A 16,595-nucleotide genomic window follows, 5' to 3' on the forward strand; every position below is an offset into this window, starting at 1 on the left:
CATTAAGAATGTTACTCATTTGTTTATTGAGCCCTTTATCTCTGGTGTGGTATTTCTTATACCTGGGTTAATTGTTTCACTGATGTCCTCTACTCTTTTGTCAATTCCAGTGATTATCCTTATGATCATTGCTTTAAATTCTTCAGCAGGCATGTTACTTATATCTGTTTTGTTTAGAACTCCAGCTGTGGCCTTGTTTGTTCTGTGCCCTTGTCATGTTCTTTCATTTGGGACAAATTCCTGTGTCTTCTCATTTTGTCTAAGTCTCTGTGCCTGTTTCTCTGTGTTAGGAAGGTTAGCTATATCTTCTTTGACTGCAATGGCATTATGAAGAAGAGGTCTGTAGTGCCCTGCAGTGTAGTGTCCCTTGTTCCCTAGGGCCTGGTGCTTCTTAGGAGTATCTGCAGTGTGTGCTCCATGAGTTCTGCTGTTGTGTCCTAGCTACTGTATTCTTCAGGCCAGTCATCTGCAGAGACTCTTTTTGCCTGTTGTGGGCAATGATTGGTTCCTCACCTGAATGTGATACTCTTTAACTAGGTGTGCTCTGGTCTGCTTGTGAAATGATACCTGTCACCACTACCACTGAACCTAGGCCTCATAAAGCTCCCAGCTCAGGAGCTGTGGTGTTAGCAAGGGTCTTCTGGGAGAGGGGGAATCACTGTGCTGGGACAGAATCAAGTTGACTGAGAAGGGCTGTTCTTCTGGACTTCATGGTGGGGCGCAGGGCTTGGTATGAGCAACTTAGGTAGAGAGTGTGAATGTTGTTCTGGTTCCTGCAGGTGCTTATGATGAGGGGCGAGGGAGTGAAATGACTCCTGACAGTTTCTTTGTTCCCAGAAGGGTCTCTCCTTGAATGCTGTGGCTACTGCTCTGGGACACTCTTCGAGATGAGCAACTAACCTCCCTAGCTTGTGCCCCAAGCATTCTTCAGTTTGCTGTTTCTGTGCTGTTTGTTTGTGTGCTCTTTGCCCTGACTTTTCTTCAAGAGCAGCCATTTATAACCATGTGTTTAGTAAGAATGGTAAGGTACATGAACGTGCAACATATATTGTCAACCTGAAAATAAAGATCCACAATGAGAGGCAAATGAGTGTTTACTTGGAATTGAAGAATTACAGTTAGGGAAGCACAGATTCTGCCAGTAACCAGAAAAGTGTCCCACCTGTGAGGTGAAAGCAAGGGGTTTTTACCTGACTTGGATAAAAGGGAAAAAAAGTTAATTGGAACTAACGGGCTGAGCCAATGTGATTACACATTGACCAACTGCTGTCTTGGTGTTAATAAATGAAATTGTTCCTGCGGCACCTGGATGGCTTATTTGGTTGGGCATCTGATTCTTGATTTTGGCTCAGGTCATGATTTCATTATTTTGTAAGTTCCAGGCCCACACTGGGCTCTGTGCTGGCTGCCTGGAGCCTGCTTGGGATTCTCCCTATCTTTTTGCCCCTACCCCTGCTCGTGCTCTGTCTCTCTCAAAATAAATGAATAAACTTAAAAAAATAAATGAAATTGATCCTCCTATGCATTAATTAACTATTCTGTCTTCAGAAAGTCCACAGCCACCAGTTTATTGATCAGGATATCCATTGTCCTGTTGACTTTACCAACAATTGCTTGTAAGACAGTTGCCACTTCTGGGCCAGACCAAGGGTCTTTTTGCCCAGTTTAAGCTTATTAGATCATTAGCCATTTGTTTTAGAAAGGAAAATGGAGCTTCTCTCAAAAATGGAGTCTCTCATATCCAGAAATTTTGTACAATTTCACAATATTAAATGAAAATAGAGGGTTTTAAGTTGTACATATAGGAAAGTTATTTGGTAAAAAATATTTACCTGTAGATGTATGAAATATGTATTAGCGTTTAATAATTTCCATTGTAACTGTGAGGTTTATGAAAGAAGGGATTTATTGTGTTTGTTAAGTCTTCAGTATTTACTACAACAACTAGCACATGGTTGGCACTCATTAGATACTTGATGAAAGAATAGTTAAGTTAGTACTTAATAAGTAATAGCAGTTACTTACTTTCTGGTTGCACAGAATAAACAGGCACAGAATGCCTTATGTTTGTGTTACTCTGTCTAAAAGTACTCTACATTTGTTAGCTCTAACTTATGTGCCAAAGAATATATTAATCCTGTGTTCTTCAAACGGGGTATGAGTTCTTTAGCATTCACAGGACTTTTGATATGGGTGAAAGATACTGTTACTTATGTTTTCTTTAAGGTTTATTTTACTAAATTTCTACACATAATGAATAACATATCAATAATCATCTTTTTAGAGCATTTAAACTTGATTACTAATTTTGATAAGTATAAATTCTTTAAGCTGTTTAAAGTTCAATTATAACATTAGTGAGTGTAATATTTTAATTTATAATAAATGTTATTTGGTTTTCATAGCCTATTCTGGCACTGAGCTCCTAACATCCTTAGAATTTACTAAGTTTAGAGAGCTATGGAAATGTCTTTTGTTATGTTATGAAGCGACACCGTGAAACCCTTAAGTAACCAAAGCAGGGGCTGGTTGCTAGTGGCCCTGATCATGTGATTAGAGGGTTGGAACTTTCAGCACCCCACCCTCCATCCCAACTTCTGTGGAGGGGAGAAGTGCTGGAGGTTGAATTATTTCCCAAAGGCCAGTGATTTAATCAATTGAGGCTATTGTTAAAAAGATTCAACAGAGTCAACTTTACAGATTCAGTTGGCATTATGAAATGATTCATGAATCTGGCAGCATTCCATTGTTGCTGAGCCTGAAATCAGATTCATTTGCCCCATGCACAGTAAGCCCATTTCTGAGTCACCAGGTTTGAAACAGAGAAAGATTTATTGAAGGGCAACCCAATGAGAAGCCCAATAGGTCCCAAATCTCCTTTGTCCTGTTGAGCCTAGGAACAGTTTATATATTAGCAAAGTATGTGGGTTTTAGGGCAGGAAATGTATGGGCCTTGAAACTTCTAGAGAAGGTTTTTTTTTTTTTTAAAGACAGTTATTTTTTTTTAATTTTTTTTTTAATGTTTATTTATTTTTGAGACAGAGAGAGACAGAGAATGAACAAGGGAGGGTCAGAGAGAGAGGGAGACACAGAATCTGAAGCAGGCTCCAGACTCTGAGCAGTCAGCACAGAGCCCGACGCGGGGCCCGAACTCACAGACTGTGAGATCATGACCTGAGCCGAAGTCGGCCGCTTAACCGACTGAGCCACCCAGGCGCCCCAAGACTTAGTTATTTTTGAGAGAGAGGGTATAAGCAGGAAAGGGGCACTTAACATTTGATCACATTGTTCCTTTTTTTTTTCCTCTTGAATACAAGATCTTTTAAGGTCTACTCTCTTAGCTGCTTTGAAATATATAATACAGTATTATTAACTGTACTCAACTTGCTGTACATTTCCAAGACTTACCTTTTAACTAGGAGCTTGTACCTTTTGACCACCTCTTCCTATTTTCCCCACTCTCTACACCCCACCTCTGGCAACCACCAGTCTGTTCTCTGTACCTATGAGTTTAGGTTTTTTCTTTTTTAGATTCTAGATATAAGTGGGATGATACAGTAATTGCCTTTCTCTGACTTACTTCACTTAGCACAATGTTCTCAAGGTCCATCCATGTTGTTGTAAATGGCAAAATTTCCTTTTTTTCAAGGCAAAGTAATATTCTATTGTATGTATGTATACACACCCCCCACGCACACTCAATTTGTGTCCATTAATCCACTAACGGACACTTCAATTGTTTCCATGCCTTAGCTATTATAAATACTGCTGCAGTGAACATGGGGTGCAGATATCTTTTCAAGATTATGATTTAATTTCCTTCAATAAATACCTAGAATTGGAATTGCTGGATCATATGGTGGTTCTGTTAAGTCTTTGAGGAAACTGCTATTTTCCATAGTGTTTTTCCAATTTACATTCCCAGTAGTAGTGCAAGAGCATTCCCTTTTCTCCACATCCTCACCAACACTTACTATTTCTTGACTTTTTGGTAATAGTTATTCTAGCACATGTGGTGATATTTCATTGTGGTTTACATTTGCCTTGATTTGCATTACCATTATGATTAGGTGCCTTTTCATCTTCCTGGATGGCATTTGTATGTCTTTGAAAAAATGTCTTTTGAGACCCTCTTAAATTTTTTTTTAATGTTTATTTATTTTTGAGAGAGAAAGAGAAAGACAGAGCATGGGCAGGGGAGGGGCAAAGAGAGAGGGAGACACAGAATCTGAAGCAGGCTCCAGACTCTGAGCTATCAGCAGAGAGCCCGACACAGGACTCGAACCCAACAAACCATGAGATCATGACTTGAGCCAAAGTTGGACATTTAACTGACTGAGCCACCCAGGTGCCCCAAGAGATCCTCTTAAATTTGTAATTGGATCTTTTTTTCTATTGAGTTGTATGAGTTCTTTGTATATTTGGGGTGTTATAAGATACATTATTTGCAAATTATAATAATTTTCTCCCATTTTGTAGGTTACCTTTCATTTTGTTGACTTTTTAGTTAGGTGTGGTCTCACTTGTTGAATTTTGCTTTAGGTATCAAATCCAAAAAAATCATCGCTAGGAAGGAGGTCTATGAGCTTAGTCTCTATGTTTTCTTATCAGAGTTTTATGGTTTCAGTTCTTATATTCAATTATTTAATCCATTTTGACTTGATTTTTGTGTGTGCTGTTAGTGCCCAGTTTCATTCTTTTCCTTGTGGCCCAATACCTACTGTATATTTTTGCTTCCTTTTTCATAAAATAATTGACTATATATGCATGAGTTTATGTTTGGACTCTCTAGTCTGTTCCATTGGTGTACATGTCTGTTTTTCTTTTAATGTTTGTTTATTTTGAGAGAGAGCGAGAGCACTCGAACAGGGGATGGACAGAGAGGAGAGAGTGAGAATCCCAAGCAGGCTCTCTGAGCCCACGAACTGGGAGATCATGACCTGAGCCAAAATCAAGGGTCAGATGTTCAACCAAGTGAGCCAACCAGGCCCTTTTTTTTTTTTTTTTTTTTTAATTTAGATGTTTATTTATTTTAGAGAGAGAGTCAAAGTGAGAGTGAGGAAGACAGAGAGAGAGGGAGACACAGAATTTGAAGCAGGCTCCAAGCTCTGAGCTGTTAGCACAGAGCCCGATATGGGGCTCAAACTCACAACCATGAGATCATGACCTGAGCCAAAGTTGAACACTTAACCAACTCTACTGAGCCACCCAGGCACCCCTTGTTTTGTGTATTTTTTATTTTTTTATTTTTTTTAATGTTTATTTTTGAAGGAGAGAGAGACGGAGTGTGAGTGGGGGAGGGGCAGAGAGAGAGGAAGACACAGAATCCGAAGGAGGCTCCAGGCTCTGAGCTGTCAGCACAGAGCACGACGGGAGGCTCAAACCCTGAAACCGCGAGATCATGACCTGAGCTGAAGTCGGACACTTAACCGACTGAGCCACCCAGGTGCCCCCAGTTTTTTTTTTCTAACATTTATTTATTTTTGAGACAGAGAGAGACAGAGCATGAACGGGAGAGGGTCAGAGAGAGAGGGAGACACAGAATCAGAAACACACAGAATCTGAAACAGGCACAGAGCCTGACTCAGGGCTCGAACTCACAGACCACAAGATCATGACCTGAGCCGAAGTCGGACGCTTAACCAACTGAGCCACCCAGGTGCCCCACCCCTTGTTTTGTTTTTTAAAGTAAGCTCTACGTCCAACATGGGGCTTGAACTCAAGATCCCAAGATCAAGAGTCACATGCTTTGCTGACTGAGCCAGCCAGGCACCCCAATAACCATTCTGTTTTGATTACTATAGCTTTGTAATACAATTTGAGATCTGGAAGTATAATGCCTCCAGCATTGTTTTTTTTCAAGATGGATTTGGTTATTTGACATCTTCTGTGGTTTCATACAAATTTTAGGATCATTTGTTCTGGTTCTGTGAAAAATGCTGTTGGTATTTTGATAGGAATTGCATTAAATCTGTAGATTGCCTTTTGTAGTATGGACATTTAAGAAATATTTATTCTCCCAACTTGTGAGCATGGAATATTTTACCATTTGTTTGTGTCATCTTCAATTGCTTTCGTCAGTGTTTTATAATTTTCAGAGTACTGGGGCACCTGGGTGGCTCAGTCAGTTAAGCATCTGACTTTGGCTCAGGTCATGATCTTATGGTTCATGAGTTTGAGCCCCACGTCAGGATCTGTGCTAACAGCTCAGGGTCTGCAACCTGCTTCGGATTCTGTGTCTCCCCCTCTCTCTGCCCCTCCCCTGCTCATATTCTGTGTGTCTCTCTCTCTCAAAAATAAAGAAACATTAAAAAATTTATAATTTTCAGAGTATAGGTCTTTTACCCTAGTTAATTTATTCCTAGGTGTTTTTTTTTTAATTTTTTTAATGTTTTACTTATTTTTGAGAGAGAGACAGAGAACGAGCAGGGGAGGGGGAGAGACAGAAGGAGACACAGAATCTGAAACAGGCTCCAGGCTCTGACAGCTCAGAGCCGACGTGGGGCTCGAACTTGTGAACCTCGAGGTCATGACCTGAGCTGAAGTTGGGTGCTTAACCGACTGAGCCACCCAGATACCCCTGTTCCTAGGTATTTTATTTTTGGTGCAATTATAAATTAGATTGTTTTCTTAATTTCTTTCTGCTACCTCATTATTAGTGTATAGAAATACAGTGGATTTCTGTGCATTAATTTTGTATCCTGTGACATTACAGAAGTCATTTGTGAGTTCTGGTAGTTTTTTGATGGAATCTTTAGAGTTTTCTATATAGTATATCATGTCATCTGCAAATAGTGAAAGTTTTACTTCTTCCTTAACTAATTTGGATGGCTTTTATTTCTTTGTGGTGTCTGATTGTTGTGACTAGGACTTCCAGTATTATCTTGAATAAAAGTGTAAGAGTGGACATTCATGTCTTATTCCTGATCTTGGGGGGAAAGCTCTCAGTTCTTTACCATTGAGTATAATGCTAACTGTGAGTTTTTCATATATGGCCTTTATTGTGTTTTGAGGTACATTTCCTCTAAACCTACTTTGTCGAGGTTTTTATCATGAATGGATGTTGTACTTTGTGAAGTGCTTTTTCTAGGTCTATTGAAATGATCACATGGTTTTTATCCTTTCTCTTATTGATGTGATGTATCACATTGATTGATTTGTGAATATTGAGCTACCCTTGCAGCCCAAGAATAAATCTTACTTCCTCGTGGTGAATTATTTTTTTTAATGTATTGTTGGATTCAGTTTGCTAATATATTATTGAGGATTTTTATATCTATGCTCATCAGAGATATTGGCCTATAGTTCTCTCTCTCTTTTTTTTTTTTTTTGTAGTCTATCTGGCTTTGGTATCAGGGTAATGCTGGCCTCATACAATAAATATGAAAGCTTTCCTGTCTCTTCTTTTTTTCTCTTTTTTTGGGAGGGGGGGATAGTCTGAGAGGTATAGGTATTAATTCTTTTTAAACGTTTGGTAGAATTTACCTACGTACCTGTCTGGTCATGGACTTTTGTTTGTCAGGAGTTTTTTGATTACTGATTTAATTTCATTGCTGTTAATTGGTCTGTTCAAATTTTCTGTTTCTTCCTGCTTCAGTTTTGGCAGGCTATATGTTTCTAGGAATTTATCCATTTCTTCTAGGATGTCCAATTTGCTGGCATATAAGTCATAATATTCTCTTATACTGTTTTGTATTTCTGTGGCATTGGTTGTTATTTCTCCCTTTCATTTCTGATTTTGTTTGAGTCCTCTTTTTCTTTTGACCAGCCTGGCTAAAGGTTTATCTATTTTGTTGATCTTTTCAAAGAAACCCTCTTGGTTTCATTAATCTGTTCTATTGGTTTTTTTAGTTTCTATTTCATTTATTTCTGCTGTAATCTTTATCATTTCTTTCACTCTTTCTACTGGCTTTTGGTTTATTTATTCTTTTTCTAGTTCCTCAAGGTGTATGGTTAGGTTCTTGGAGATTTTTCTTGCTTCTTGTGATAGGCCTGTATTTCTTTAAACTTTCCTTTTAGCATAGGTTTTGCCATATGCCAATGATTTTGGCACTGTTGTTTTTTCATTTTCTTTTGTCTCTATGTATATTTTAATTTCCTTTTTGATTTTTTGGTTGACCCATTCATTGTTTAGTAGCATGTTATTTAGCCTCTATGTGTTTGCTTTCTTTCAGCATTTTTTCTTGTGGTTGGTTTCTAGTTTCTGAGCATTGTGGTCAGAAATGATGCATGATATGACTTCAGTCTTTTTGAATTTGTTTCGATTTGTTTTGTGGTCTAACATGTCACCTATTCCAGAGAATGTTCTATATGCCCTTGAAAAGAATGTGTATGGGGCACCTGGGTGGCTCAGTTATTTAAGCGTCAGACTTCAGCTCAGGTCATGATCTCGTGGTTCATGAGTTCTAGCCCTGTATCGGGCTCTGTGCTGACAGCTCAGAGCCTGGGCCTGCTTCAGATTCTGTCTCCCTCTCTCTCTGCCTCTCTCCAACTCGTACGCTGTCTCTCTCTGTCAAAAATAAATAAAAACATTTAAAAAATTAAAAAAGAAAATGTGTATTTTGCTATTTTAAGATGGAATGTTATGAATATATCTGTTAGATCCATCTGGTCTAATGTGTCATTCAAAAAACACTGTTTCCTTGTTGATTTTTGTTTAGGTGATCTGTCTGTTGATGTAAGTGGGGTGTTAAAGTTCCATACTATTATTGCATCACTATAGGTTACTTCCTTTATGTTTGTTATTAGCTGTTTTATGTGTGTGTGTGCTTTCATGTTGAATGCATAAATATTTACATTTATTATATCTTCTTTTTGGATTGTTCCCTTTATGGTTGTGTAGTATCCTTTATCTGTTGTTACAGTCTCTGTTTTAGCGTCTATTTTGTCTATTATAAATATTGCTACTCTAGCTTTCTTTTCAAGGCTGTATGAATTTCACTGCCCTGTGTTTGAATTTACTGATCCTTTCTTCCACCTCACTAGTCTGCTGTTGAACCCTTGTGTTGTATTTTTTAATTCAGTGATTGTATTTTTCATTTCTGTGATTTCTGTGTGGTACTTTCTAATTTGTCTCTTTGTTGAAACACTCACTCTGTTCATGCATCATTTCCTGATCTTATTGAGCGTCTTTATGACCATTATTTTGTAGAAATAAAGTTTTTTTTTTTTAACATTTATTTTTTTTTTTGAGGGACAGAGCATGAATGGGGGAGGGGCAGAGTGAGAGGGAGACAGAGAATCAGAAGCAGGCTCCAGGCTCTGAGCTGTCAGCACAGAGCCCGATGTGGGGCTCGAACTCATGAACCGCGAGATTATGACCTGAGCTGAAGTCGGGCACTTAATTGACTGAGCCACCCAGGCATCCCTGGAAGCAATTTTTTTTTTTTTTTTTTTTAAGTTTTAGACTTACAGAAAAATTCCAAGAGTACAGAATTTCCATACATCTTTCTCCCAGTCTGCGTAATACTAATATATTGCATTATCATAGTATAGTGATCAAAAATGGACATTAACATTGGCCTAATACTATCAATTAAAGTACAGGCTTTGATTTCACCAGGTTTTCTCCACTAATGTCTCAAAGATCAAATTCCTGCATTGTATTTAGTTCTAAATTTCCTTAGTCTCCTCCAATCTTTTGAGTTTTTCAGTCTTTCCTTGCCACTCATGACCTTGAAAAGTCATGGTAGGGGCGCCTGGGTGGCGCAGTCGGTTAAGCGTCCGACTTCAGCCAGGTCACGATCTCGCGGTCCGTGAGTTCGAGCCCCGCGTCAGGCTCTGGGCTGATGGCTCGGAGCCTGGAGCCTGTTTCCGATTCTGTGTCTCCCTCTCTCTCTGCCCCTCCCCCATTCATGCTCTGTCTCTCTCTGTCCCAAAAATAAATTAAAAACGTTGAAAAAAAAATTAAAAAAAAAAAAAAAAAGAAAAGTCATGGTTTCCTGGAGTATTGGGTAAGTTATTATATAGAAGGTTCTTCATTTTGTTTGTCTATAGCTTCCTCATGATTATATTATGGTTATGCTTTTTTTTTTTTTTTTTTTTTTTAGTGGCAATACTACTCATGTGGTGTGCCCTTCTTATTAGTGCCTGATGTTTTACTGCCGGTGATCATTTGGTTAAGGTAATATATGGAATGTTTTCTCCTTTTAATTATGTATTTGGGATTCATTGGTATAATTTTAATGGCCTGTTTCTCTTTACATTTTCACCTTCAAATTTTAGTATCCATCAATGAATTTTGTATATGATTATTACTGTTATTACAGTGATTTCCTATTTCCCTCATTCATTTAATAATTCATTTAATAATTATTATTCATTAATATTATTAATTATTCATTTAATAATTAATTTAATAATTTAAAAAAGGATTCTATAATATTTCATGGTTCACTGCAGCAATAAACAAGATAGGTCTGGAACATTCTCTCTTATTAGGGGGGAAAACAAGTTTCTAAGTAGGCTAGGGAAGATGTGGAAAAGATAAAGGACAAAATGAATATGGAAAGGAATGAGCATCAAAACGAAGTAGCAAAAAAATAGTTAATACAATAATTACATTATGGTTTATTGTACTAGCAGTCTGTGAAATAACAGGAGTTCATTACAAAGTTCAAAGAAAAACATTAATGGAATGTTACCAAAATATAGCTGTAATACAAATAAGGGAGGCATAATAAGGATATGTTGAATTTATTAAATTTTCATTTTTAATGATTTTGAAAAGTAAATGCCAAGATACATGGTTATTTAAGTGTATACATAAGGATTAGATAGCTTAGTGTTTTAATTGTTCAAGCTAGCAAAAAAGTAATAATAAAATAAAAATACACAAAGGAGTATATTGGCAAGTAGTTCTGGAGTATTACACCAACAAGAGAGAAACTAATCAGTATTGATTGGAACTCAGAATAACCAAGTAAAATGAGATGAAAGAGCAAATCAGCAGTGTGGTCACATAATAGCTCAGTAAGTAGAACAAACTATTAATAATTATAATAGAGTTGAAATATTTTAAAGATACGAAATAGTACATATCCTAATAAGAATAACAATAGGGACTCCTTGTCTTATTTTATAGCATATGAAATATCTACCAAGTATATATTTTTTAAAACTGCTAATTTATTTTTTTCTATAAAGTTGAGATTTTTTAAAGTTTATTTATTTATTTTGAGAGAGAGAGCAGGGGAGCAGCAGAAAGGGAAAGACAGAAACCCAAGCAGGCTCTGCACTCTCAGCGAGGAGCCAGACGTGCGGCTTGAACCCATGAACCATGAGATCATGACCTGAGCTGAGATCAAGAGTTGGACATGTAACCAACTAAGCCACCCAGGCACCCCTAAAACTGCTCATTTAAGTAAAACACTAATTAGAAATATTTAAAGAAAATAGCCCAATATATCTCATAAGAAAATGGCTTAATTACTATTGCTGGTCATGCAAAACTTTAAAGAGTCCAGAAATTCTGGGGAAGACCAATTTAAAAAATTAAAATCTAATGAATAATAGTGACAAAAATGTATCGAAACAATAGGTAAATTCTTATAAAAATCTAATAACCAGTGGCTCATAATGAACATTATTTGCATAACCCAGTCAACTGTTCTGATTAACAAAAGAGATGATGGACACTTAATCTCTGTCACTAATTTTCTTTCTTTCTTCTTTTACTTTTCCTTTCCTTGATAAAATCAAAGCTCTGTTGATTGTTAAGCTGCCAAAACCCAGCAAGGCAACACAGAAGAAGTACAAATACACAAACCCAGTTGGAGTCATGGTAGTAGTAGAGTTCTAAATCCTCTAAAGGTGAGTTTACCAAGTTTATAATCATTGCAATAGTTGTAGATTTTCCCCTCCTTTAATAAATCTGAGACACATAAGATTGGCTTAGTAAATTTTATGAAATATTTAAAGTGCCCCTTTGGATCCTCATTGGTACTGTCTAGACGTAAAAAGAAAAGGCTTTTCTAAAGGAATTGTATTGTGGTAGGAATTTAGGCAAGTCTGTCATGTCAAAACAGAAATTTTAAAAGAAATCAATCATTTAATGACAATGGAAAGGAGATTACACATCTACTACTAAAGTAAGAATAGAAAATGAAACATACATTTACACAAATACCATGCACAGACACAAGACTTTAAAACCACATAGTATCTGACTGGAAGTTTTAATTCTCTGGAGGAAGAAAATTACACTATATAAACAAACAAAAAATTAGAATGCAAAAGATTTATTTGAAGAATATTACAAATTAGTAAGCCGAAAACAATGAATATACAAAAGAACAGAAACACAAACACCAAAAGTAATTGTAAACAAAACATGCCTGGAAAAGAAATTCATGTGAAATTAGTTAAGAATGAGTGAAACACATTTTCCACATATATCAGAAATGAATAGGGGCCATCCTACCTAAATGGATATTCAGAAGGTTAACTGACAGGAGAAATATTTGGCAGTATCTAACAAAACAAAGTATATACACCACTGAGTGATTGTACTAAATAGAGTGGCCAGAAAGTCTGGAAGCAGTAAGAGCAACATAATCACCTTGATTACTTATTATAATGCATCAATTTTCCCAGTGAAACTCAGAAACCAAACTTTTGTACATGTCTTTCATTCAAAAGACTTCTTACCAGTGTAATTTTTTTGATATCACGTAAGGTGCTTACCCACACTAAAGGCATTCCCACATTCCTCACATTCATAGGGCTTCTTACCAGTATGAATTCTCTGATGTTTTGTAAAGGATGAACTATGTCTAAAGGCTTTCCCACATGCTTTGCATTCATAAGGTTTCTCTCCAGTGTGAATTCTCTGATGTTCAGTAAGGGCTGAACTATGTCTAAAAGCCTTCCCACATACCTTACATTCATAAGGTTTCTCACCACTGTGAATCCTCTGATGTTGAATAAGTGCTGACGTAAGTCTAAAGAACTTTCCACACTCTTTACATTCATAAGGTTTCTGACCACTGTGAATTCTCTGATGTCGAGTAAGTTCACTACCTACTCCAAAAGCTTTCCCACATTCCTTACATTTATAGGGTTTCTCACCAGTGTGAATTCTCTGATGTCTAGTCAGGGATGAACTGTTTCTAAAGACTTTTCCACATGCCTTGCATTCATAGGGTTTCTTTCCAGTATGAATTCTCTGATGTCGAGCCAGTTCTCTACATACCCCAAAGGTTTTTCCACATTCTTTACATGCATAAGGTTTCTCACCTGTATGAATTCGCTGATGTTCAATAAGCTGTGAACTAATTCTAAAGACCTTCTCACATTGTATACATTTGTACGGTTTCTCACCAGTATGAATTCTCTGATGTTCAGTTAGCTGTGAATGGAATCTAAAGTCCTTGCCACATTCCATACATTTGTAAGGTTTCTCATCAGTATGGATTTTCTGGTGTCGAGCAAGTTGTGCATGCACTCTAAAGGATTTCCCACAGAAAGTGCATTCATAGGCTTTCTCACCATCATGAATTATTTTTAGTGGAGTTATTTCTTCAACTCTTCTAATGGTCCTTTTAAATTCCTTACATTTATAGCACTTCTGATCATCATGCATTTTCTGGTGTATACTAAGGTCTTCATAAAAACTAAATGGATTCCTATATTCCATATATTTACAAGGTTTTACACCAGTATGAATGTTCAGTTGTAGGGTATGTGGGTCATCTCCAAAGGTTTTCCAATATGCATTACACGGATATGTTTTCTCACCAGTATGTATTCTCTCATATTCATCAAAACTTAAGTCACAGCTAAGGACCTTCTCATATTCCTTATATTCATAGGGTTTCTTGCTTTCATGAATTCTCTGATGTGATATAAGAAATTTATGATGTTTATAATTTGGCACTTTTTCAGAGCTGATTTTCATTTGGCTGAAATATCCCACTTCAGGTCTTTGTACTTCAGTCTTGCTTTTGCTTTGCCAGTCATTTCTGAAAATGGAGCTCTCCAAACCAATGAATTTACCTTCTGTTACTTTCCACTGAAAACCATTATTTTCAATAATGTCCTTTCCATTAAATAAATACTTTGTGTCATACTTGGACTCCAAATCTGAAAGAGAGGGGAAAAGAAATAAATTTTTTCATGTGGTATAAAAATGAAACATTTATACAATGTAGAGGAGAAAAATTGTAAATATAAACAATGCGAGTGAATGATTAAAGTATTGTAATGAAGTTTTAAGAAAGATCAGAGAATGATAAAAGCATAATATAAGATTGTGAGGTTTGTGATAAGGGAAACAGATTAAGTCAGTGTCTGACATGTAGGTGTTGATCATCATCTAGTAAGCTTGTCAAGTACTAATGTTCGGAAACAAGTCCAGATAAACTGACCAACATCAATAGATGTAGAACTAGTTATCATATAGAGATAATGCTGATGTGGATCATGATTTGATCGTCTATACATACTAATAATTTTGTATGTTTTTTTAAACAATAGAATCCAAATACTTTAGTGGATAACAAGGTGCTTGTAAGATCTCATTTTAATCCATTATCCCCTTTCACATAATCTTTTTTTCACCTCTTACAGCAAACCAAATTTACACCCACAGGATATTTCATTTCTCAAGAAATGCATTCTTTATACACCACCCACATTTCATTGTCTGGGTCTAAAAGTTTATATCCTCAGAAAGGATATACTGATTGTAAGTTCATATTTATGTTTCTGTTCTAATATCTGGTTGCTTGCCTTCACATTATTTTTTTCAATTCTGTATTCAGTAATTTTCTGTTACATTGTTTAACCTTATTCCTTAAATTCCAAAAGGACAAATGTAGTCATTACGTGCCACTGAATAACAAACCCCAAGGACATACACATTGAAAATTACAGGGAAATAAAATCACTGGATGAAAGGAATCTAAATAAGACAAAAAGGAAATATTACAAATATTACAAATATCCACTGGGTAATACAGTGGATCATCAAAGTAATGGGGCACCTGGGTGGCTCAGTTGATTAAACATCTGACTGCAGCTCAGGTCATGATCTCACAGTTTGTGAGTTCAGGCCCCACGTTGGGCTTTGTGCTGACAGCTCATAGCCTGGAGCCTGCTTCGGATTTTGTGTCTCCCTCTCTCTGCTCCTCCCCAACTTGTGCTGTCTCACTCAAAAATAAATAAACAAGCATTTAAAAAATAATAATTTTGTATGTATAAGAATAATGTAGTAGTTTTAGTATGTCTCCATGCCTTTTAACCCTCACATTGTACTGTAGTGATTTGTACACACACACAGACACACACACACACAGTGTTTATGAATGTTTTCTAATTGACTCGCACTGTCTCCATCACTGCTGTTAATTCCCTGCTATGCAGAACGATGATATTCTTCATGTGTCAATAGAAATGAGGAATTTTATTTACTTTTCTTCATTAGCTTTTTCTAAATTTTTAAAATGTTTATCTTAGAGAGAGAGACAGAGCAGGAGCAAGGGAGGGAGGGTAGAGAGAGAGAGAGGGAGACACAGAATCCGAAACAGGCTCTAAGCTCTGCATTGACAGCGCAGAGCCCGACATGGGGCTCAAACTCATGAACCGTGAGATCATGACCCGAGCTGAAGTTGGATGCCTAATAGACTGAGCCAACCAGGTGCCCCTTCGTTAGCTTTTTCATTATCACTCATCTATCCTACAGAAATCCTAATCTATATTTAAATGTTTTCCTTCATGCTCTTTCCCAGGTATTCCTTTCCATTTTCCTGTACTCAGAACCAACGATGTTATATTCTGCACAGCAGTATCAGAATATTTTTGATACTATAGTAGGTATATATCATACCATATAAGGCTTATACAATTCTGAAAAGGGGAATAAGCTAACAGAATGATGTGGAAAAGGTGGTACAGGTGGGCAAGAGTGGAAGGCACTTTGTAACAGAGGATCTGTTGGACATTGGCTGGAGACTGGCAATCAGATGAGAGGATAACCTGAGGAAAATCCAAAGTGAATGATAAACATTACATAATACAGGGCAGAAATAATTTCCTGTGACTGAATTTTGTTATATGTAACAAAGGTATAATAATACAGTCATTATTGGATTAGGATAGTAAAATCATAAATGAATGCCAGTATCAGTAAATCAAAAAGCCGTTCTACCTAGAAATGAAATGATGGGGCACCTGGGTGGCTCAGCTGGTTCAGTGTCTGACTTCATCTCAGGTTACGATCTCACAGTTTGTGAGTTCAAGCCCTGTGTCGGGCTCCATGCTGACAGCTCAGAGCCCACAGCCTGCTTTGGATTCTGTGTTTCCCTCTCTCTCTGCCCCTTCCCTGCTCACGCTCTCTCTCAAAAATAAAGAAACATTAAAAAATGAAAGAAAAGACCACCAAATGTGGAAATGTAATTGAAATTAAAAAAATTTTCAGAGAATGATCACATTGAAAATGCAGTTGACCGGTGAAACCAGGGTTAGGGCCCCTGTGCCCTGCACAATCAAAAATCCTCATATAACTTTGACTCCTCCCAAACTTAACTATTAATAGCCTACTATTGACTGGAAGCCTTTCCAATAACAAATAGCTAACACATAGTTTATATATTGTA

At 36.9% G+C, this 16,595-nt stretch overlaps 1 protein-coding gene across 7 annotated transcripts in view; it reads right to left on the reverse strand.

Annotated features, from left to right (window-relative positions):
• The window catches only part of ZNF260 (zinc finger protein 260), a 74,612-nt gene that overhangs the window by 25,990 nt on the left and 32,027 nt on the right, over positions 1 to 16,595 (reverse strand). For 6 of the 7 annotated variants that reach the window (XM_019423111.2, XM_053906388.1, XM_053906387.1 and 3 more), the window contains one exon: positions 10,553 to 14,082. In XM_019423111.2, the coding sequence (XP_019278656.1) occupies positions 12,668 to 14,082 (1,415 nt within the window). In that variant the 3' untranslated portion in view covers positions 10,553 to 12,667. Of the gene's footprint in view, positions 1 to 10,552; positions 14,083 to 16,595 lie in introns of those variants that run through there. The other variant, XM_053906391.1, reaches the window with a different exon arrangement.

Source organism: Panthera pardus, unplaced genomic scaffold (assembly GCF_024362965.1).
Source record: "Panthera pardus isolate Hobbes unplaced genomic scaffold, ASM2436296v1 HiC_scaffold_18, whole genome shotgun sequence".
Lineage (NCBI taxonomy): Eukaryota > Metazoa > Chordata > Mammalia > Carnivora > Felidae > Panthera > Panthera pardus.